The sequence below is a fragment of the Entelurus aequoreus genome, linkage group LG09 (assembly GCF_033978785.1).
Source record: "Entelurus aequoreus isolate RoL-2023_Sb linkage group LG09, RoL_Eaeq_v1.1, whole genome shotgun sequence".
Taxonomy (NCBI): Eukaryota; Metazoa; Chordata; class Actinopteri; order Syngnathiformes; family Syngnathidae; genus Entelurus; species Entelurus aequoreus.
This window is the reverse complement of record NC_084739.1, coordinates 4478159-4503920: the sequence shown is the minus strand read 5'-3', so window position 1 is coordinate 4503920 and position 25762 is coordinate 4478159. Positions and strand designations below refer to the sequence as shown.

General features: G+C 40.8%; 1 protein-coding gene across 2 annotated transcripts in view; it reads right to left on the bottom strand.

Annotated features, from left to right (window-relative positions):
- atl2 (atlastin GTPase 2) overlaps positions 1-25762 on the bottom strand; it is a 56419-nt gene that overhangs the window by 13887 nt on the left and 16770 nt on the right. The window contains exons 2-14 of one of the 2 annotated variants that reach the window (XM_062057988.1): positions 23905-24065; positions 22628-22837; positions 14171-14305; positions 13995-14099; positions 6229-6279; positions 6114-6170; positions 5959-6051; positions 5760-5898; positions 5566-5693; positions 5451-5507; positions 5316-5387; positions 1152-1583; positions 656-924 (exon numbers count right to left, since the gene is read on the bottom strand). In XM_062057988.1, coding sequence (XP_061913972.1) covers positions 775-924; positions 1152-1583; positions 5316-5387; positions 5451-5507; positions 5566-5693; positions 5760-5898; positions 5959-6051; positions 6114-6170; positions 6229-6279; positions 13995-14099; positions 14171-14305; positions 22628-22837; positions 23905-24065 — 1790 coding nt within the window. In that variant the 3' untranslated portion in view covers positions 656-774. Of the gene's footprint in view, positions 1-655; positions 925-1151; positions 1584-5315; positions 5388-5450; positions 5508-5565; positions 5694-5759; positions 5899-5958; positions 6052-6113; positions 6171-6228; positions 6280-13994; positions 14100-14170; positions 14306-22627; positions 22838-23904; positions 24066-25762 lie in introns of those variants that run through there. The other variant, XM_062057989.1, reaches the window with a different exon arrangement.

Below are 25762 nucleotides of genomic sequence, written 5' to 3'. Positions count from 1 at the left end.
GTGTGCCATGGGGTGTGGTCGCTACAAAGACAGTGATAGTGTGCCATGGGGTGTGGTCGCTACAAAGACAGTGATAGTGTGCCATGGGGTGTGGTCGCTACAAAGACAGTGATAGTGTGCCATGGGGTGTGGTCGCTACAAAGACAGTGATAGTGTGCCATGGGGTGTGGTCGCTACAAAGACAGTGATAGTGTGCCATGGGGTGTGGTCGCTACAAAGACAGTGATAGTGTGCCATGGGGTGTGGTCGCTACAAAGACAGTGATAGTGTGCCATGGGGCGTGGTCGCTACAAAGACAGTGATAGTGTGCCATGGGGTGTGGTCGCTACAAAGACAGTGATAGTGTGCCATGGGGCGTGGTCGCTACAAAGACAGTGATAGTGTGCCATGGGGTGTGGTCGCTACAAAGACAGTGATAGTGTGCCATGGGGTGTGGTCGCTACAAAGACAGTGATAGTGTGCCATGGGGTGTGGTCGCTACAAAGACAGTGATAGTGTGCCATGGGGTGTGGTCGCTACAAAGACAGTGATAGTGTGCCATGGGGTGTGGTCGCTACAAAGACAGTGATAGTGTGCCATGGGGTGTGGTCGCTACAAAGACAGTGATAGTGTGCCATGGGGTGTGGTCGCTACAAAGACAGTGATAGTGTGCCATGGGGTGTGGTCGCTACAAAGACAGTGATAGTGTGCCATGGGGTGTGGTCGCTACAAAGACAGTGATAGTGTGCCATGGGGTGTGGTCGCTACAGGGGAACAAAGACACGACATGGCGGTCTAGCGGATCTTTCTGTGGCGCTGATGGAGGTAGCGGTTGTTGTTGGGAGGGGACAGAGCCCATACGCCGGGCGTCGCTCTGGCCAGCAGGGCGGCGGGCCAGAGCCAGGGCACACCCTTGGCCACGTGCTGGTAAAGTTTGGAAAGGACCTGAGAAGCAGAGCGGGAGGAGGGAGAGTTACAGCGCGGAGGAGGAAAGATCCAGAAGGTTCAGGGAGGATGATTTGGACAAATAATAGGTCAAGAAAGAGTGTACTGGTTGGCAGGAAGTGGAAGAACCAAAGACAGGAAGTGAAGATGGCAGGCCGGGTGGGGTGGGGTGGGGACGTCCTGAAACAAGGCTTTCCTAACCATGAAAATGGAGGCCCTTCACTCACCTGTTCCCACAGCGTCTCCGCCACCAGGTCTATAATCGTCCCCACCTCTCGGAACTCTCCAGAATACTTGACGTAGGCCCAGACGCAGAGGGACATCAGTGCCAGGCCCATGAGCAGGTTGGCCAGCGTCGCCAGCGTGCTCAGGCCCAGCAAGCCCGTGACGCCCGACACCACGTAGGCCACTAACATGACGGCGAAGAGAGTGGCGGGCGTGCGGGCGGCGTAGAAGATGTTCTTGCCCTCGTTGTGCTTGCAGAAGCTGCCCAAGGCCTCGTCCAGCTCCGCCTCCAGCTGGCTCTGGTAGCGCTGGCAGAACTCCTCGCCGCCCATCTTCTTCACCGAGCGGAAGTAGCGCACAGAGTTCTCACGGAACTCCTCATGGCAGCGCTCCAGATCAGCAGGGGCCATGTAGGGCTGGTCGCCGCCACACACCTAACACAAAACATGTTAGCACTTGTTGAAGTAACACCACAACCAATAAATATGTGTGGCTGACCACAGCTTCTCATTCCATCCATAAACACTCATTATGTTGTTGTTGTTGACACATTCTATCTTAGATTTGACAGCTTCTCATTCCATCCATAAACCCTCATGTTGTTGTTGTTGACACATTCTATCTTAGATTTGACAGCTTCTCATTCCATCCATAAACCCTCATGTTGTTGTTGTTGACACATTCTATCTTAGATTTGACAGCTTCTCATTCCATCCATAAACCCTCATGTTGTTGTTGTTGACACATTCTATCTTAGATTTGACAGCTTCTCATTCCATCCATAAACACTCATTATGTTGTTGTTGTTGACACATTCTATCTTAGATTTGACAGCTTCTCATTCCATCCATAAACCCTCATGTTGTTGTTGTTGACACATTCTATCTTAGATTTGACAGCTTCTCATTCCATCCATAAACCCTCATGTTGTTGTTGTTGACACATTCTATCTTAGATTTGACAGCTTCTCATTCCATCCATAAACCCTCATGTTGTTGTTGTTGACACATTCTATCTTAGATTTGACAGCTTCTCATTCCATCCATAAACCCTCATGTTGTTGTTGTTGACACATTCTATCTTAGATTTAACAGCTTCTCATTCCATCCATAAACCCTAATGTTGTTGTTGACACATTCTATCTTAGATTTGACAGCTTCTCATTCCATCCATAAACACTCATTATGTTGTTGTTGTTGACACATTCTATCTTAGATTTGACAGCTTCTCATTCCATCCATAAACCCTCATGTTGTTGTTGTTGACACATTCTATCTTAGATTTGACAGCTTCTCATTCCATCCATAAACCCTCATGTTGTTGTTGTTGACACATTCTAGCACATATTTGACAGCCACAAGCATACCAATGTAATGTAGCATCCTTGCTAGCACAGTGCAAAGCCACTTTGGCAGCAATCCTCTCCTCCATGGTGTCAAATAAACTAAGTTTCTTACAGATATCATTAGCACTGGAGGACGAGCTAAACATGCTACACTGCACAGGTGGAGATGCTAACTGCAAGCTAGAGCTCTTGAATATAAACAAAAGTACGTGGATCGATACGTATCGTGTCAGTATATGGTCGATTCTTCAGTGGCTTAATCAAAAACATTTTTGTTATTGTTTACAAACTCCAGATATACAACAGGAGGCCTGGGGATAGGCCCCTCCCACCTCCAAATACATGCACCTGGGGATAGGCCCCTCCCACCTCCAAATACATGCACCTGGGGATAGGCCCCTCCCACCTCCAAATACATGCACCTGGGGATAGGCCCCCCCTACCTCCAAATACATGCACCTGGGGATAGGCCCCCTTACCTCCAAATACATGCACCTGGGGATAGGCCCCTCCCACCTCCAAATACATGCACCTGGGGATAGGCCCCTCCCACCTCCAAATACATGCACCTGGGGATAGGCCCCCCCTACCTCCAAATACATGCACCTGGGGATAGGCCCCCTTACCTCCAAATGCATGCACCTGGGGATAGGCCCCCTTACCTCCAAATGCATGCACCTGGGGATAGGCCCCCTTACCTCCAAATACATGCACCTGGGGATAGGCCCACCCTACCTCCAAATGCATGCACCTGGGGATAGGCCCCCTTACCTCCAAATACATGCACCTGGGGATAGGCCCACCCTACCTCCAAATACATGCACCTGGGGATAGGCCCCCTTACCTCCAAATACATGCACCTGGGGATAGGCCCCTCCCACCTCCAAATACATGTACCTGGGGATAGGCCCCTCCCACCTCCAAATACATGTACCTGGGGATAGGCCCCTCCCACCTCCAAATACATGTACCTGGGGACAGGTTGATTGGCAACACCAAAAATTGGCCCTGGTGTGTGAATGTTGTCTATCTGTGATGAGGTGGCACCTTATCCAGGGTGCACCCCGCCTACTGCCCGAATGCAGCTGAGATAGGCTCCAGCACCCCCCGCAACCCCAAAAAGGGACAAGCGGTAGAAAATGGATGGATGGATGTTTCAGTTCTTTCAGGATGTGTTTTGAGGTGAAATTTTCCGGCGAGCACACCAGTCGGGGTCACTCATGACGTATGAAATTGATCGATTAAGGTAAGAGAGCTAGTACACTCCAAATAAACTGCACAACTCATCCCAAGCGTGTACATAATTAATAGTGATGGATCACATGAGTTAACTCATTCATTTTGACAGTCCTAGTTAAAGGCCTACTGAAAGCCACTACTAGCGACCACGCAGTCTGATAGTTTATATATCAATGATGAAATCTTAACATTGCAACACATGCCAATACGGCCGCGTTAACTTATAAAGTGACATTTTAAATTTCCCGGGGAACTTCCGGTTCAGAACGCCTCTGAGGATGACGTATGCGCGTGACGTAGCCAGTAGAACACAGGTATGGCTTCCACATTGAAGCCAATACGAAATAGCTGTTTTCATCTCATTCTGGATGTATTCTGGACATCTGTGTTGGTGAATCTGTTGCAATTATGTTCATTGCATTACAGAGAAAGAAGCTGAGCAAGCAAAGAAGAAAGTTCTCGGTGCAAAGCGGACGTATTTTGCGAAGGAAGTCAGCAGCAACACAACACAGCCGGTGTTTCATTGTTTACATTCCAAATGCAGTCAAGATGGAAGAACTCGGATAACAGAGACTCTAACCAGGAGGACTTTTGACTTGGATACACAGACGCCTGTAGAGAACTGAGACAACACAGACACTTACCAGGATTACTTTGATTTGGATGACAAAGACACAGACGTGCTACCGTGAGTATGCAGCTTTGGCTTCCAAACATTTGATCGCTTGCCTGTACGTGCGCATCACGTACGTAACTTTTTAAAAATATATAAGCTTTATGAACCTTGGGTTAGGTGAACGGTCTTTTGGGCTGAGTGATTGTGTGTGTTGATCAGGTGTTTGAATTGTATTGGCGTGTTCTATGGAGCTAGGAGCTAGCAGAGGAGCTAGGAGCTAGCATAACAAACACGTAGGTGTTTTTAAGCAGGATTAATTTGTGGCATATTAAATATAAGCCTGGTTGTGTTGTGGCTAATAGAGTATATATATGTCTTGTGTTTATTTACTGTTGTAGTCATTCCCAGCTGAATATCAGGTCACCCCCGGCTCTCACAGCATCTTCCCTATCTGAATAGCTTCAACTCCCCACTAGTCCTTCACTTGCACTTTACTCATCCACAAATCTTTCATCCTCGCTCAAATTAATGGGGAAATTGTCGCTTTCTCGGTCCGAATCTCTCTCACTTCATGCGGCCATCATTGTAAACAATAGGGAACTTTGCGTATATGTTCAACTGACTACGTCACGCTACTTCCGGTAGGTGCAAGCCTTTTTTTTTATCAGATACCAAAAGTTGCGATCTTTATCGTCGTTCTATACTAAATCCTTTCAGCAAAAATATGGCAATATCGCGAAATGATCAAGTATGACACATAGAATAGATCTGCTATCCCCGTTTAAATAAGAAAATGTCATTTCAGTAGGCCTTTAAAGACCTACACTTGATCATTCTACTTGGCTTAACTAAATACCTGTTCCATGTTCTTGCTGTACATGTCATGTGATCAATCACATGAGTTAAGTCATTCATTTTGACAGTCCTAGTTAAAGACCTACACTGCATCATTCTACTGTGCTTTACCTGTTCCATGTTCTTGCTGTACATGTCTTTGGCTCCTGCTACAGCAGTCAGATTGTTTGCTTCAGCCGTGGCCTTCCAAAGAGACAAGAAAAGCTCTGAGCTTGCATGAAGCCAACAGTTAAAAGTCAGACCCACCTGCAGCATGGACTTTGGATGAGGCAGCTCCTCGCCCTGGTAGATCTTTATGTAAGCCTGAAGAAACATTGACATGTCGTAGTAGAAGGAAGAGGATTCCTTCCAAATGTCTCACCTTGAAGTACTCCACAAGATCTCGACATGTGACCTTGCTGCCTCCGATCTCCTTCTCCACAAGTCGCTCCGGCGCCAGGAGGAGAGGCACCAGCTGGGACAACTGCTCCTTGAAGTCCCCGTCGATTTCTACAGAACACAAAGACAGACTGTTGACCCACTGCGTGCCCGACGTTGACTGGTAGACGTTCGCACCTCTGAGCCGACCGTCAAAGTAAGGGTTGGTGGACACCTTGAGGCCAGGGTGAGGCAGCAGGAAGCAGCCGATGTTGGAGAAGCAGGAGTGGATGTGCTTGCGGACGTTCTGCAACTCCTGGTGTTGGTGCTGCTTGACCTGACAGAGCAGACGACATCACTGACGACCATTTCTTTTCCTCCGGCCCTCATGACTCACCTGAAGACGTTTTTCAAGAAAGTCGTAGCCTCCTTCCAGGCCGTAGTTGTGTTCGTAGGGGAAACTCCAGTCACGAATCAGAAACATCAGGGACTGATCAACACAGCAAACTTTGAAGTGGGTGAAAAAAGATGGGGGCTGAAAGATGCGAGTACCTGGAAAGGTTTCAAGTAGATCTCCTCCATGGCGAGGCGGCCATACTCCGTGAACAGCTGCAGAGGACATCATGACAACACTCACTGGAGAACATTTGAGGAAGGTGCCACAAACCTGAAGATGCTGAAGGTCGTCCTCTTGAATGTTCTGCGAGAGATTGTACACCTGACAAGGAACACACACAGCCGATATTTGCCATTTTCACATCCACCAACATCTCAGGCTGGACAATACATCACATTTTCATTTCCATTAGGAAAATATAATCCATCCATTTAAAAAACCTAACTATTATTGGTCCGTGCAAAGTGCATGCAAGTTCTGGAGCTTGTGACGGTGACACAGATGAGGAGCGAAGGAGTGGGGAAACAAAGATCACGTCTACCAGAAGGTGAGAATGTCACCATGGTTACTACTTTTTATTTGACACAGCGCTAGTAGGCCTCATCAATCATCACTCAACTCACCAAAAAAAGTAAGGCATATATGAACGTAACCACAGACAGAGTCACAAAATTGGCCAATAAAACTGAACCGGTTAATAAAGACAGATTATCAGGGAAACTGACATAAATGTGAGTGACATGTCAATGTGAGGAGAAGGAACTTTTGTTTAGGAAAATAATGTGTCTCATTTATCCACAAAACACTCAACCACCCCGTCCTGAACTAAACAAGTCCACACGCCCACTTGAAACACAACTAAACTAGGAAGCTAAAGCTAGCAAGAACAATCATACACACACAACACATGTCATCTGTTGTGTTGTTGTGAACGACATCATGGATGTAACATCAATGTACAAACAATCATACACACACAACACATGTCATCTGTTGTGTACGACATCATGGATGTAACATCAATGTACAAACAATCATACACACACAACACATGTCATCTGTTGTGTCGTTGTGAACGACATCATGGATGTAACATCAATGTACAAACAATCATACACACACAACACATGTCATCTGTTGTGTTGTTGTGTACGACATCATGGATGTAACATCAATGTACAAACAATCATACACACACAACACATGTCATCTGTTGTGTACGACATCATGGATGTAACATCAATGTACAAACAATCATACACACACAACACATGTCATCTGTTGTGTACGACATCATGGATGTAACATCAATGTACAAACAATCATACACACACAACACATGTCATCTGTTGTGTTGTTGTGTACGACATCATGGATGTAACATCAATGTACAAACAATCATACACACACACAACACATGTCATCTGTTGTGTTGTTGTGTACGACATCATGGATGTAACATCAATGTACAAACAATCATACACACACAACACATGTCATCTGTTGTGTTGTTGTGTACGACATCATGGATGTAACATCAATGTACAAACAATCATACACACACAACACATGTCATCTGTTGTGTACGACATCATGGATGTAACATCAATGTACAAACAATCATACACACACAACACATGTCATCTGTTGTGTTGTTGTGTACGACATCATGGATGTAACATCAATGTACAAACAATCATACACACACAACACATGTCATCTGTTGTGTACGACATCATGGATGTAACATCAATGTACAAACAATCATACACACACACAACACATGTCATCTGTTGTGTTGTTGTGTACGACATCATGGATGTAACATCAATGTACAAACAATAATACACACACAACACATGTCATCTGTTGTGTACGACATCATGGATGTAACATCAATGTACAAACAATCATACACACACAACACATGTCATCTGTTGTGTTGTTGTGTACGACATCATGGATGTAACATCAATGTACAAACAATCATACACACACAACACATGTCATCTGTTGTGTTGTTGTGAACGACATCATGGATGTAACATCAATGTACAAACAATCATACACACACACAACACATGTCATCTGTTGTGTACGACATCATGGATGTAACATCAATGTACAAACAATCATACACACACAACACATGTCATCTGTTGTGTTGTTGTGAACGACATCATGGATGTAACATCAATGTACAAACAATCATACACACACAACACATGTCATCTGTTGTGTTGTTGTGAACGACATCATGGATGTAACATCAATGTACAAACAATCATACACACACAACACATGTCATCTGTTGTGTTGTTGTGAACGACATCATGGATGTAACATCAATGTACAAACAATCATACACACACAACACATGTCATCTGTTGTGTTGTTGTGTACGACATCATGGATGTAACATCAATGTACAAACAATCATACACACACAACACATGTCATCTGTTGTGTTGTTGTGAACGACATCATGGATGTAACATCAATGTACAAACAATCATACACACACAACACATGTCATCTGTTGTGTACGACATCATGGATGTAACATCAATGTACAAACAATCATACACACACAACACATGTCATCTGTTGTGTACGACATCATGGATGTAACATCAATGTACAAACAATCATACACACACAACACATGTCATCTGTTGTGTTGTTGTGTACGACATCATGGATGTAACATCAATGTACAAACAATCATACACACACAACACATGTCATCTGTTGTGTATGACATCATGGATGTAACATCAATGTACAAACAATCATACACACACAACACATGTCATCTGTTGTGTACGACATCATGGATGTAACATCAATGTACAAACAATCATACACACACAACACATGTCATCTGTTGTGTTGTTGTGAACGACATCATGGATGTAACATCAATGTACAAACAATCATACACACACAACACATGTCATCTGTTGTGTTGTTGTGTACGACATCATGGATGTAACATCAATGTACAAACAATCATACACACACAACACATGTCATCTGTTGTGTATGACATCATGGATGTAACATCAATGTACAAACAATCATACACACACAACACATGTCATCTGTTGTGTACGACATCATGGATGTAACATCAATGTACAAACAATCATACACACACAACACATGTCATCTGTTGTGTTGTTGTGTACGACATCATGGATGTAACATCAATGTACAAACAATCATACACACACAACACATGTCATCTGTTGTGTACGACATCATGGATGTAACATCAATGTACAAACAATCATACACACACAACACATGTCATCTGTTGTGTACGACATCATGGATGTAACATCAATGTACAAACAATCATACACACACAACACATGTCATCTGTTGTGTTGTTGTGTACGACATCATGGATGTAACATCAATGTACAAACAATAATACACACAACACATGTCATATGTTGTGTACGACATCATGGATGTAACATCAATGTACAAACAATCATACACACACAACACATGTCATCTGTTGTGTACGACATCATGGATGTAACATCAATGTACAAACAATCATACACACACAACACATGTCATCTGTTGTGTATGACATCATGGATGTAACATCAATGTACAAACAATCATACACACACAACACATGTCATCTGTTGTGTACGACATCATGGATGTAACATCAATGTACAAACAATCATACACACACAACACATGTCATCTGTTGTGTATGACATCATGGATGTAACATCAATGTACAAACAATCATACACACACAACACATGTCATCTGTTGTGTACGACATCATGGATGTAACATCAATGTACAAACAATCATACACACACAACACATGTCATCTGTTGTGTTGTTGTGTACGACATCATGGATGTAACATCAATGTACAAACAATCATACACACACAACACATGTCATCTGTTGTGTACGACATCATGGATGTAACATCAATGTACAAACCCCGTTTCCATATGAGTTGGGAAATGGTGTTAGATGTAAATATAAACGGAATACAATGATTTGCAAATCCTTTTCAAGCCATATTCAGTTGAATATGCTACAAAGACAACATATTTCATGTTCAAACTCATAAACATTATTTTTTGTGCAAATAATCATTAACTTCAGAATTTGATGTCAGCAACACGTGACAAAGAAGTTGGGAAAGGTGGCAATAAATACTGATAAAGTTGAGGAATGCTCATCAAAGACTTATTTGGAACATCCCACAGGTGTGCAGGCTAATTGGGAACAGGTGGGTGCCATGATTGGGTATAAAAACAGCTTCCCAACAAATGCTCAGTCTTTCACAAGAAAGGATGTGGCGAGGGTCACCACTTTGTCCACAACTGCGTGAGCAAATTGTCAAACAGTTTAAGAACAACCTTTCTCAAAGTGCAATTGCAAGAAATTTAGGGATTTCAACATCTACGCTCCATAATATCATCAAAAGGTTCAGAGAATGTGGAGAAATCACTGCAGGTAAGCAGCATGGCCGGAAACCAACATTGAATGAGCGTGACCTTCCATCCCTCAGACGGCACTGTATCAAAAACCCACATCAATCTCTAAAGGATATCACCACATGGGCTCAGGAACACTTCAGAAAACCACTGTCACTAAATACAGTTGGTCGCTACATCTGTAAGTGCAAGTTAAAACTCTACTATGCAAAACGAAAGCCATTTATCAACAACACCCAGAAACGCCGCCGGCTTCTCTGGGCCCGTGATCATCTAAGATGGACTCATGCAAAGTGGAAAAGTGTTCTGTGGTCTGACGAGTCCACATTTCAAATTGTTTTTGGAAATATTCGACATTGTGTCATCCGGACCAAAGGGGAAGCGAACCATGCAGACTGTTATCCACGCAAAGTGTAAAAGGCAGCATGTGTGATGGTATGGTGGTGTATTAGTGTGTGATGGTATGGGGGTGTATTAGTGTGTGATGGTATGGGGGTGTATTAGTGGTCAAGACATGTTCTAGGGTGAAAGTGTAAGAGGCAGCATGTGTGATGGTATGGGGGTGTATTAGTGGTCAAGACATGTTCTAGGGTGAAAGTGTAAAAGGCAGCATGTGTGATGGTATGGGGGTGTATTAGTGGTCAAGACATGTTCTAGGGTGAAAGTGTAAGAGGCAGCATGTGTGATGGTATGGGGGTGTATTAGTGGTCAAGACATGTTCTAGGGTGAAAGTGTAAGAGGCAGCATGTGTGATGGTATGGGGGTGTATTAGTGGTCAAGACATGTTCTAGGGTGAAAGTGTAAGAGGCAGCATGTGTGATGGTATGGGGGTGTATTAGTGGTCAAGACATGTTCTAGGGTGAAAGTGTAAAAGGCAGCATGTGTGATGGTATGGGGGTGTATTAGTGGTCAAGACATGTTCTAGGGTGAAAGTGTAGTAGGCAGCATGTGTGATGGTATGGGGGTGTATTAGTGGTCAAGACATGTTCTAGGGTGAAAGTGTAAAAGGCAGCATGTGTGATGGTATGGTGGTGTATTAGTGGTCAAGACATGTTCTAGGGTGAAAGTGTAAAAGGCAGCATGTGTGATGGTATGGGGGTGTATTAGTGGTCAAGACATGTTCTAGGGTGAAAGTTCAAAAGCCAGCATGTGTGATGGTATGGGGGTGTATTAGTGGTCAAGACATGGGTAACTTACACATCTGTGAAGGCACCATTAATGCTGAAAGGTACATACAGCTTTTGGAACAACATATGCTGCCATCTAAGCGCCGTCTTTTTCATGGACGCCCCTGCTTATTTCAGCAAGACAATGCCAAGCCACATTCAGCACGTGTTACAACAGCTTGGCTTGGTCAAAAAAGGGTGCGGGTACTTTCCTGGCCCGCCTGCAGTCCAGACCTGTCTCCCATGGAAAATGTGTTTGGCATTATGAAGCCTAAAATAGGACAGCAGACTGTTGAACCACTGAAGCTCTACATCAAACAAGAATGGGGAAGAATTCCACTTTCAAAGCTTCAACAATTCGTTTCCTCAGTTCCCAATCGTTTGAGTGTTGTTAAAAGGAAAGGCCATGTAACACAGGGGTGAACATGCCCTTTCCCAACTACTTTGTCACGTGTTGCAGCCATGAAACTCCAAGTTAATTATTATTTGCAAAAAAAAAATAAAGTTTATGAGTTTGAACATGAAATATGTTGTCTTTGTAGCATATTCAACTAAATATGGCTGGAAAATGATTTGCAAATCATTGTATTCTGTTTATATTTACATCTAACACCATTTCCCAACTCATATGGAAACGAGGTTTGTACAAACAGAAGTCGCAGCTTGAGATGTGTTCTCTTTTTTTAAACAGCCTTTTCACTCGTCAAGCTGAAAACAACAGCAGAGCACACATCACCCCTTCACAATAAGAGCGTGGTGCGCCACATCCGGCTTGACTACGCTAACAAATGTTTTAAAAATGTACCTCACACAAGCACTCGTTGATACATTTACAAAATGATTATGCTTTCATCAAAAATAATGCTCAAAATTGTCCTAAGATGTATTGCACCAATAAATGTAAGAGTTTTTTGCATTTAATTAACAAACAGTTTATTTTACACAAAACGCACACTCTCTCTGGTGGTAAAATAAGTGTTAAAGGTAACAAAAAAAAACAGGAAAAACAATGGAAAAATGTAATTTGTGTAGTTTTATATTGCTATGGTTATTTAAATGTAGTATTATTGCTGTTATTGTTTTACTTGTTGTGGTTCATTTGTTAGTCATTTAGATCCAGTTTTTCTTTCAACTATATTTAAAGTTGAGTTTTGGTGATACAATGAATACTCATGTTTGTGAAAGTTAATGACTAATTGTGTAATTAATCATGATTATAATTGGAGCCATAATGGTGCAGCCCTATTGGTATTACAATGACAAGAAAGAGCAGATTTACTATTTGAAAGTAATAACTGCTCCTCAAACACCAGCCCTGCATGGGAAAAGTTTCCTTTTTGCTGGAGCCCAACTCCTTTTTGTAATTCATTCATTTTACAATCAAAATGACTCTCATTGTTAATAATTATCCTCTAATATGTTTTGATATCAGACAGGGCATGTTAGTTCTTGTGAGAATTCTTCTACAGTTTGTTCAGCAGGTGACACTCGTGTAAATGATAAATGGGTTATACTTGTATAGCGCTTTTCTACCTTCAAGGTACTCAAAGCGCTTTGACACTATTTCCACATTCACACATTCACACACACATTCACACACACATTCACACACTGATGGCGGGAGCTGCCATGCAAGGCGCTAACCACCACCCATCAGGAGCAAGGGTGAAGTGTCTTGCTCAAGGACACAACGGACGTGACTAGATTGGTAGAAGCTGGGAATCGAACCAGGAACCCTCTGGTGGCTGCCCCGCCCCTCTTTCTCTCCTCTACCTGTCAAAATTTGACATTTTTCAAATCCAGTTTTGCTCTTTCTGTCCTGGCGTCTTCCTGTCCCCGTTGTGTCTGTGTTGTCTACTGCAGCCGCTAGACCAGCCTTGCAGCGTGGGCTCATTACACCAGTGGCATGCTCCTTCATTCAAACAAATAACTACACCCAGATGAAAACAGAAGAAATATCCCTGCCAAAAATGCTAACTTTGTGTGAAACATCTTGACAAGTAGGAGAGTATCATATAAGTAAAGAAGGTGAGGCAGCAGCTCACACAGTCTCATACTTTCATCCAGGAAGAAATGATGTCAGCCAGCTTGAAAAATGTGGCAACTATAACCTATGTGAATTGTTTTTATTGAAATGTTGACAACATTTCCTCACCAGGAAACCTTACAACATAATAAACTGCTTTAAAATGGCAAGTTATTTTGATGTTTTCCCAGAAGTTTTGCCATAATGTTGATGCTCCTCTTAGACCCAACTTATGCAGCTCAATTAACCACAACATAAAACATGATGTCATGTTTCGTACAAAATGTTCTAAAAACACAACTTTTATTGCAAATGAATAAGAGGACTAATAATGTGTATTTTCCTTGAAAGACCAACCTGCATGGAGCTGGTCATGGTGCTGAGGGCAAACACTGTGGCACAGTCCTTGATGGTGGACTGGCTGTCGAAGGCTCCCTGGGTGTCCACCAGGAGGACGGCCACCTAACAAAGCAACAGTGGTAGTGACCCAGACATCGCATCAATCATACCTAACATCTTATGGAAGGTCCTACTTGGCTGCCGTCCGGCCTGTCCACCACAAAGACTTCGCTCCAGACCTGAATCCCTGTGGTCTCCCTCTCGCATCCTCCTCTCCAGGTGAAGCCGGTCAAGGGCTCCTCGTCGCCGCCGATCCACGCTTCACTTTGCTGCAGAGAAGAAAAGCAATCAATCCATGCACATATTGTTAAGTTCAAGTACCAGTGATTGTTGCAACAAGGACTAGTCAGGAATCAATCCATGCACATATTGTTAAGTTCAAGTAGCAATGATTGTTGCAACAAGGACTAGTCAGCAATCAATCCATGCACATATTGTTAAGTTCAAGTAGCAATGATTGTTGCAACAAGGACTAGTCAGGAATCAATCCATGCACATATTGTTAAGTTCAAGTTCGAGTAGCAATGATTGTTGCAACAAGGACTAGTCAGGAATCAATCCATGCACATATTGTTAAGTTCAAGTTCAAGTAGCAATGATTGTTGCAACAAGGACTAGTCAGGAATCAATCCATGCACATATTGTTAAGTTCAAGTAGCAATGATTGTTGCAACAAGGACTAGTCAGGAATCAATCCATGCACATATTGTTAAGTTCAAGTACCAGTGATTGTTGCAACAAGGACTAGTCAGGAATCAATCCATGCACATATTGTTAAGTTCAAGTACCAGTGATTGTTGCAACAAGGACTAGTCAGGAATCAATCCATGCACATATTGTTAAGTTCAAGTAGCAATGATTGTTGCAACAAGGACTAGTCAGGAATCAATCCATGCACATATTGTTAAGTTCAAGTTCAAGTAGCAATGATTGTTGCAACAAGGACTAGTCAGGAATCAATCCATGCACATATTGTTAAGTTCAAGTAGCAATGATTGTTGCAACAAGGACTAGTCAGGAATCAATCCATGCACATATTGTTAAGTTCAAGTTCGAGTAGCAATGATTGTTGCAACAAGGACTAGTCAGTAATCAATCCATGCACATATTGTTAAGTTCAAGTACCAGTGATTGTTGCAACAAGGACTAGTCAGTAATCAATCCATGCACATATTGTTAAGTTCAAGTTGCAATGATTGTTGCAACAAGGACTAGTCAGGAATCAATCCACACACATATTGTTAAGTTCAAGTAGCAATGATTGTTGCAACAAGGACTAGTCAGGAATCAATCCACACACATATTGTTAAGTTCAAGTTCAAGTAGCAATGATTGTTGCAACAAGGACTAGTCAGCAATCAATCCATGCACATATTGTTAAGTTCAAGTACCAGTGATTGTTGCAACAAGGACTAGTCAGTAATCAATCCATGCACATATTGTTAAGTTCAAGTTGCAATGATTGTTGCAACAAGGACTAGTCAGGAATCAATCCACACACATATTGTTAAGTTCAAGTAGCAATGATTGTTGCAACAAGGACTAGTCAGGAATCAATCCACACACATATTGTTAAGTTCAAGTAGCAATGACTGTTGCAACAAGGACTAGTCAGGAATCAATCCATGCACATATTGTTAAGTTCAAGTAGCAATGACTGTTGCAACAAGGACTAGTCAGGAATCAATCCATGCACATATTGTTAAGTTCAAGTTCAAGTAGCAATGCTTGTTGCAACAAGGACTAGTCAGGAATCAATCCATGCACATATTGTTAAGTTCAAGTTGCAATGATTGTTGCAACAAGGACTAGTCAGGAATCAATCCACACACATATTGTTAAGTTCAAGTAGCAATGACTGTTGCAACAAGGACTAGTCAGGAATCAATCCATGCACATATTGTTAAGTTCAAGTAGCAATGACTGTTGCAACAAGGACTAGTCAGGAATCAATCCATGCACATATTGTTAAGTTCAAGTAGCAATGACTGTTGCAACAAGGACTAGTCAGGAATCAATCCATGCACATATTGTTAAGTTCAAGTAGCAATGATTGTTGCAACAAGGACTAGTCAGCAATCAATCCATGCACATATTGTTAAGTTCAAGTTCAAGTAGCAATGATTGTTGCAACAAGGACTAGTCAGGAATCAATCCATGCACATATTGTTAAGTTCAAGTAGCAATGATTGTTGCAACAAGGACTAGTCAGGAAGAATTCTATTTGACAAAAGTAAGTGAGTGACATTCACGGTGTTTGGACTTCTTGTTGGGACAAACACTGACTGAAAAAAGACTTATTTTTGGCCAATGTCATCACACAACTTGCACATGGACTTACCACTATTGACTCATTTAAAACAAGTGTTAACTTGAAGCTGACCAGCAGGGGGTGCCAGTGCTTACATTTAAGATGTCTGTTGGCAATTAGCACTTCCTGCATCACCTATTGCAGCCTCATTTCACAACATTGTTTGCTAATGCCGCTTATTGGTGATCCATCATCGCAATACTTATCAAAAAGAAAAAAACAATTGGTGAAAAAACATTTGGTTTTTTTCAAACACATTTATTGGGGGGGGGAAGCTTTTATCAAGCATGATAATTGATAAATACATGAATAAAGGAAGCGACGTGATGAAGGTTGAAGAGGCCTGGGAGCACTTTGTTACAATCCCACCACAATACGTGCAGCCAGATGAACACACCTCTATCTTATATGAAGGAATGCATCCCCACCACCTGCCGCTTTAGAGCGGGCTAGACATTATACAGTATCTGTTCTACCATCATCTTTCATGAGTGGTGTTGCACCTGTTTAGTATGTCCAGGAGGGTGTGCTCCTAACGGGGGTCTCTTCACAGAAGACTCCCGCCAGTAGCTGCTCTAGATAGATACATTCCTTTACCGTACCACAAAGCAGGTCTCTGCAGCTTTCAACAAGTCCAATTTAGGACTTTTTAAGGCCATATTGAAAATATTTCAAGACCATTTCACATCCATACGGCCACAAAAGAACACACAAATCAAATGGCCATAATGAATTGTAAGTATATGAATTATTCACTGCTCTTTCACGTTGGAAAACTAAATACACCACCTGCCTCTCTATTGTAGACTTATTACATAAATATTAGCACATATAACATTAAACTAACTAAATACACCACCTGCCTCTCTATTGTAGACTTATTACATAAATATTAGCACATATAACATTAAACTAACTAAATACACCACCTGCCTCTCTATTGTAGACTTATTACATAAATATTAGCACATATAACATTAAACTAACTAAATACACCACCTGCCTCTCTATTGTAGACTTATTACATAAATATTAGCACATATAACATTAAACTAACTAAATACACCACCTGCCTCTCTATTGTAGACTTATTACATAAATATTAGCACATATAACATTAAACAATAAACTAACTAAATACACCACCTGCCTCTCTATTGTAGACTTATTACATAAATATTAGCACATATAACATTAAACTAACTAAATACACCATCTGCCTCTCTATTGTAGACTTATTACATAAATATTAACACATATAACATTAAACAATAAACTAACTAAATACACCACCTGCCTCTCTATTGTAGACTTATTACATAAATATTAGCACATATAACATTAAACTAACTAAATACACCACCTGCCTCTCTATTGTAGACTTATTACATAAATATTAGCACATATAACATTAAACTAACTAAATACACCACCTGCCTCTCTATTGTAGACTTATTACATAAATATTAGCACATATAACATTAAACTAAATACACCACCTGCCTCTCTATTGTAGACTTATTACATAAATATTAGCACATATAACATTTGTAGTAGAATTTATGACCTATTGCATGTCTAATAAGAATGTACTAAATCAAAGGGTAGGCCACTAATTGTGTTCTGTGAGATGGTTTTACTGCAGGCTGGTAACAGCGATCGCTCTGAAGGAGGGTCATAGACGGAATTTTTGCCTCGTATAAAAACATTGAGGTTTTTGCCTCTATCTGTGGTAGAGATTTAACTTAGTGGTCTACATCAGAAATTGTTTTGGTCCAGGGTCTTAGTAGAATTTCTGACCTTTGACCTATATTGCATGTCTAATAAGAATGTACGCTCATTTAATTTCTCTTCTATTTTGTGCCATTGAATGGACCAGTTGTGGGACAAAGGTGAATATGGAGTTGTGCCAACCTGTCTACAGAATGTTTAGAATTTCCAAATATGACTAAGAGATACAAGGTTGTTTTGGAACAGACAAAACCAAAACAAAACAATCGTGACGCATTAGATAACAAACAATGACGCACAAGAGACATATAAAAAATGGCAGAAGACCGGAACTCGACAGTGATTTTGGCTTGTGTGTGTCTTGTTTACTCCGGAGTAACATGTGGTCTGTCTGCACGGCCAACTTAATTCAACCTGCACTTCTGATCATGGGTAAATACATTTGTTGTACTAAACTACTTTTGTTGCCTGTTTAAGCTTCGGACAATCCACTACATATTAAACAATAAACTAACTAAATACACCACCTGCCTCTCTATTGTAGGCAAGGCAAGGCAAGGCAAGGCAACTTTATTTGTATAGCGCTTTTCATACACAAGGCAGACTCAAAGTGCTTCACAGACAACAAAGTGAAATGAAAGAAAATAAAAGCAAAATTAAAATGCAGACAATAAAAATAAAAACAGTGCAGACGTTAAAAGTTAAAAGATTAAAAGATTTAGCTGAAAGCTAAGGTGAACATAAAAGTCTTCAGTCTAGTTTTAAAAGTAGTGAGAGTTGGGGAGAGTCTGACATCTTCAGGAAGTTTATTCCAGCTATGTGTTGCATAGTGACTGAATGATGATCTCCCTTGATTTGAGTTTACTCTTGGAACCGCTAACAGATTGGTCTCAGAAGATCTTAGTGATCTAGAGGGCGTATATAGTGGGAGCATATCAGTGATATACTTGGGCCCTAGACCATGTAGTGATTTATATGTGAGCAGGAGGATTTTGAAATCTATTCTCTGATGTACAGGGAGCCAATGTAAGGATTTAAGAATTGGTGTAATGTGCTCACATTTTTTGGTCTTTGTTAGAACTCTAGCAGCAGCGTTCTGAACAAGCTGTAGCTGCCTGACAGTTTTTTTGGGAAGACCTGCAAGGAGACCATTACAATAGTCTAGCCTACTGGTAATAAAGGCATGTACAAGTTTTTCTAAGTCTTGAGCTGACATGAGCCCTCTAAGTCTTTTTACATTTTTGAGGTGATAGTAGGCCGATTTTGTTACTGATTTGATGTGACTGTCGAAATGTAAATCAGAATCTAAAATAACCCCAAGATTTCTGGCTTTATTTGAGGTTTTCAGGGACAGTGATTTAAGGTGTTGGATGACTTTAAACCTTTCTTTTTTAGCACCAAAAACAATTATCTCAGTTTTATCTTCATTTAGTTGTAGGAAATTTTGGCACATCCAGTGTTTGACTTGCTCAATGCACTGGCACAGAAGATCTATGGGGCGATAGTCATTTGGTGATAGCGCTACATAGATTTGGGTGTCATCGGCATAGCAATGATGGTCAATGTTATTATTTTGCATGATTTGTCCTAGTGGGAGCATATAGATGTTAAATAAAGTCGGCCCCAAGATTGAACCTTGGGGGACTCCACACGTTACGTTGGTTGGTTCTGATACAAAGTCACCAATGGAAACAAAATAGTTCCTATCTTGTAGATATGACTTGAACCAGCTTAAAACTGTGCCTGAGATCCCCACCCAGTTTTCCAACCTGTCCAAAGGTATTGAGTGGTCGACAGTGTCAAATGCAGCACTGAGGTCCAAAAGCATTAATACTGAAGTTTTGCCAGAGTCTGTGTTTAGACGGATGTCATTTATAACTTTAAGAAGGGCCGTCTCTGTGCTATGAAGAGGTCGAAATCCTGACTGGAAGTTGTTGTGGCAGCCAGTAGAAGCCAAGAAGTGATTTAGTTGTTGGAGGACAACTTTCTCAATTATTTTACTTATGAATGGTAGATTTGAAATTGGTCTGTAGTTGTTGATAACAGAGATATTGTAGACTTATTACATAAATATTAGCACATATAACAAACAATAAACTAACTAAATACACCACCTGCCTCTATTGTAGACTTATTACATAAATATTAGCACATATAACAATAAACTAACTAAATACACCACCTGCCTCTCTATCGTAGACTTATTACATAAATATTAACACATATAACATTAAACAATAAACTAACTAAATACACCACCTGCCTCTATTGTAGACTTATTATATACATATTAACACATATAACATTAAACAATAAACTAACTAAATACACCACCTGCCTCTCTATTGTAGACTTATTACATAAATATTAGCAAATGTAACATTAAACAATAAACTAAATACACCACCTGCCTCTCTATCGTAGACTTATTACATAAATATTAACACATATAACATTAAACAATAAACTAACTAAATACACCACCTGCCTCTATTGTAGACTTATTATATACATATTAACACATATAACATTAAACAATAAACTAACTAAATACACCACCTGCCTCTCTATTGTAGACTTATTACATAAATATTAGCAAATGTAACATTAAACAATAAACTAAATACACCACCTGCCTCTCTATCGTAGACTTATTACATAAATATTAGCACATATAACATTAAACTAACTAAATACACCACCTGCCTCTCTATTGTAGACTTATTACATAAATATTAGCACATATAACATTAAACTAACTAAATACACCACCTGCCTCTCTATTGTAGACTTATTACATAAATATTAGCACATATAACATTAAACTAACTAAATACACCACCTGCCTCTCTATTGTAGACTTATTACATAAATATTAGCACATATAACATTAAACAATAAACTAACTAAATACACCACCTGCCTCTCTATTGTAGACTTATTACATAAATATTAGCACATATAACAAACAATAAACTAACTAAATACACCACCTGCCTCTCTATTGTAGACTTATTACATAAATATTAGCACATATAACATTAAACAATAAACTAACTAAATACACCACCTGCCTCTCTATTGTAGACGTATTACATAAATATTAGCACATATAACAAACAATAAACTAACTAAATACACCACCTGCCTCTCTATTGTAGACTTATTACATAAATATTAGCACATATAACATTAAACAATAAACAAACTAAATACACCACCTGCCTTTCTATTGTAGACTTATTATATACATATTAGCACAAATCATAAGATTAAACATTAAACTAACTAAATACTTGTTAATATTTATAATAACAATATGACTAATACTTGTTAATATTTATAATAACTATATCACTAATACTTAATATTTATAACATGACTAATACTTGTTAAGATTTATTAAAAAAAACATCACTAATACTTGCTAATATTTATAATAACAATATGACTAATTGTTAATATTTATAACAGTATGACTAATACTTGATATTTATAATAACATGACTAATACATGATATTTATAATAACAATATGACTAATACTTGTTAATATTTATAATAACAATATGACTAATACTTGTTAATATTTATAACAATATGACTAATACTTGATATTTATAATAACAATATGACTAATACTTTTTAATATTTATAATAACAATATGACTAATACTTGATATTTATAATAACAATATGACTAATACTTGATATTTATAATAACATGACTAATACTTTTTAATATTTATAATAACAATATGACTAATACTTGTTAATATTCAAATATAGAGTATTGTTGGGGACGGCGTGGCACGGTTGGGAGAGTGGCTGTGCCAGCAACCTGAGGGTTCCTGGTTCAATCCCCACCTTCTACCATCCTAGTCACGTCCGTTGTGTCCTTGAGCAAGACACTTCACCCTTGCTCCTGATGGCTGCTGGTTAGCACCTTGCATGGCAGCTCCCACCATCAGTGTGTGAATGTGTGTGTGAATGTGTGTGTGAATGGGTGTGTGAATGGGTGTGTGAATGTGTGTGTGAATGGGTGTGTGAATGGGTGTGTGAATGGGTGTGTGAATGTGTGTGTGAATGTGTGTGTGAATGGGTGTGTGAATGGGTGTGTGAATGTGTGTGTGAATGTGTGTGTGAATGTGTGTGTGAATGTGTGTGTGAATGGGTGAATGTGGAAATAGTGTCAAAGCGCTTTGAGTTCCTTAAAAAAAGGTAGAAAAGTGCTATACAAGTATAACCCATTCACCATTCACCATTTACCGGCGCTCTTTAAATGGTTAATTATTGGGTTTTATGGGCGGAGTAGAGGATCTCCCATTGGCTTGGCTGTAAGCAGACTTTTATTTAAGAGTTAGAATGCATGACAAAATGTCTTTCATGATGATTGTGAACGATAGGAAACATTCCAAAAAAAAGTGCAGTTCCCCTTTAAGAGCCTTCAAATGGAATTTAAGAGCTTTTATGAGATTTTAGCCATTTCCAGGCCTCATATTCAAATTGCTGGATTGACCCTGAGAACACGTGCATGGTGGCGTCCTGACCTGGTTGTGCATGTAGCGCAGCATGAAGTCCAGCAGGAAGGATTTGCCTTTGCGGAAGGCACCGGCCACTGACACCACCACCACGTTGAGGTCCTTCACATGGTCCTGCAGCAGGATTCTCTCCAGGGCGGCGGCATCCAGCTCAAAGCTATGCTGGTCCTCATTGGCCAGGAGGATCTGGACAGGTTGGGCCTTGGCCTCCTCTTCCACCTGAAGGTGTTACAATGGACATGTGACTTGTGGTATACATTGTGTCTCACAACCTCTTCCACCTGAAGGTGTTACAATGGACATGTGACTTGTGATATACATTGTGTCTCACAACCTCTTCCACCTGAAGGTGTTACAATGGACATGTGACTTGTGGTATACATTGTGTCTCACACTCTTCCACCTGAAGGTGTTACAATGGACATGTGACTTGTGGTATACATTGTGTCTCACACTCTTCCACCTGAAGGTGTTACAATGGACATGTGACTTGTGATATACATTGTGTCTCACCTCTTCCACCTGAAGGTGTTACAATGGACATGTGACTTGTGATATACATTGTGTCTCACAACCTCTTCCACCTGAAGGTGTTACAATGGACATGTGACTTGTGGTATACATTGTGTCTCACAACCTCTTCCACCTGAAGGTGTTACAATGGACATGTGACTTGTGATATACATTGTGTCTCACACTCTTCCACCTGAAGGTGTTACAATGGACATGTGACTTGTGATATACATTGTGTCTCACAACCTCTTCCACCTGAAGGTGTTACAATGGACATGTGACTTGTGATATACATTGTGTCTCACAACCTCTTCCACCTGAAGGTGTTACAATGGACATGTGACTTGTGATATACATTGTGTCTCACAACCTCTTCCACCTGAAGGTGTTACAATGGACATGTGACTTGTGATATACATTGTGTCTCACAACCTCTTCCACCTGAAGGTGTTACAATGGACATGTGACTTGTGATATACATTGTGTCTCACAACCTCTTCCACCTAAAGGTGTTACAATGGACATGTGACTTGTGGTATACATTGTGTCTCATGACAATCTTTCAGTTTGTGTGTAAAAGTATCACAATCATGTGAGAGCCAAGTGGGCCAATCAAGAAGCTGAATGTCCATCCACCCATCCATCTTCAACCTGAATGGGGTCGCGGGGACAACAGCTCCAGCAGACTTCCCTCTCCAGAGCAACATTAGCAACTTCCTCCCTCCTGGGGGACCCCGAAGTGTTCCCAGAAGATCAAGAAGTGAATGTCTCACCTGTAAATCCTGAATGTCTTCTTCTGCTGAGGGGGTGAGGCTGGCCGCTATTCCCCACTTGTCATTCATCTCCCTACGAAGCAAGTCATCGTCCAGGTCCTCGGGTCTTGCTGGAGACCTCCCAATATGTTGCGCAATAGGGACATCTTTGACTCTTGAGTCTGTCGAGTAAGATTATAAGGACGAGATTAGACCTCAAACTCTCATGAACCCAATTTTCCATGTGAGAGAATCTTTCCAGTGTCCTGGATTATTTGATCCACCATGGTGCAGTGATGTAGGTCACACTTAGTAGTGGACTGAAAGTCACTCATTATTTGATCCACCATGGTGCAGTGATGTAGGTCACACTTAGTAGTGGACTGAAAGTCACTCATTATTTGATCCACCATGGTGCAGTGATGTAGGTCACACTTAGTAGTGGACTGAAAGTCACTCATTATTTGACCCACCATGGTGCAGTGATGTAGGTCACACTTAGTAGTGGACTGAAAGTCACTCATTATTTGATCCACCATGGTGCAGTGATGTAGGTCACACTTAGTAGTGGACTGAAAGTCACTCATTATTTGACCCACCATGGTGCAGTGATGTAGGTCACACTTAGTAGTGGACTGAAAGTCACTAAGGGCCAGCAGAAAGGACACAAGTCCACAGGACTTGAGGACAGTGGAATGGACAGAGTGTGTTGGTAAGCACTCTGTGACTCTGATCACTTTGGAGTGTAGAGCATGGTGATGGACAGATGACCAATGAAAACTACATCTACTTTTAAACGCAGAAAGTTGTGGAAATTGACATGAGACTAAAATGCTGTGATCGGGAAAAGAAGGAATGTTTTTCTGGGGTTAGTGTCGGGTATTGACTCACAAGGCATAATATCGATTATGTGCCGCCTGGTAGTCTTGTGCAGCAGCAGTGTCACGTTATGCTAATGTTAGCTTCCAAAAGCCAGCCATTTGGGGCAAAACAGAAGCATTAAAACCCGATTCGCCACGGAGCATGAAGATACAGTAATAGAGGCCACAAAAACAAATATTTGTCTAGATGGGTAACCTTTATCTATAGTAGGGTTGTACGCAACGTTCCCTCTAAGGTGCGCGCCTGCGCAATTGCGCACTGCTCAAGCGTCCTCTGCGCACAGCAAATATATGCCGCGCACCAAATCAAACCCATCTGAATTCTAAACAAAATAAACACATTTATTCTGTGTCATTTTGCAATGCAACTCTGAGTGACAGTGACAAAAAGCGGCCCTAACGGTGTTCGTCAACACCGTTCAATTATTGTAACGTCTACCGAGATGCTTCGAGGCCAGGAATTGTATCCATCACTTTATTGAGCAAAACTGTTTATATTCGGACATAACCACACCAAAAACATGAGTAAAAAACTTCTATCTCGAAAAACTATTCATTTTCTGCCGTACAAACCAGGCCAAAACCAACTTGTCATCTGTCACCAACACGCATACCACTAAGCCACTGGTGCGTTTATGGCCACACAAAAAGTCGGACAACTCAAACACCACACAAAGTTACACTATGACTCCTCAGTCATACGTGTGCTTATTCTACTGTCATTTATTATTAATGTTAATTCATTGATATTAATCATGGAATGCTGTTACTAGAGACAGTTACAGGAATGCACACTTCATCCTATGCTTACATTTCATTGTGCAACATGAGGATGTTTAAGGGGAACTAAATGTGATCTCTGAAAGGGGTACAAATGATTTCCAAAGCAGGACCACCACACAGACATATTGTACAATACTAATCCATAGCTTATGAAAAACAAGATTTATTTTATTTTCATTACAAGTGGGCAAAATCACTAATATTAGAAAATAATC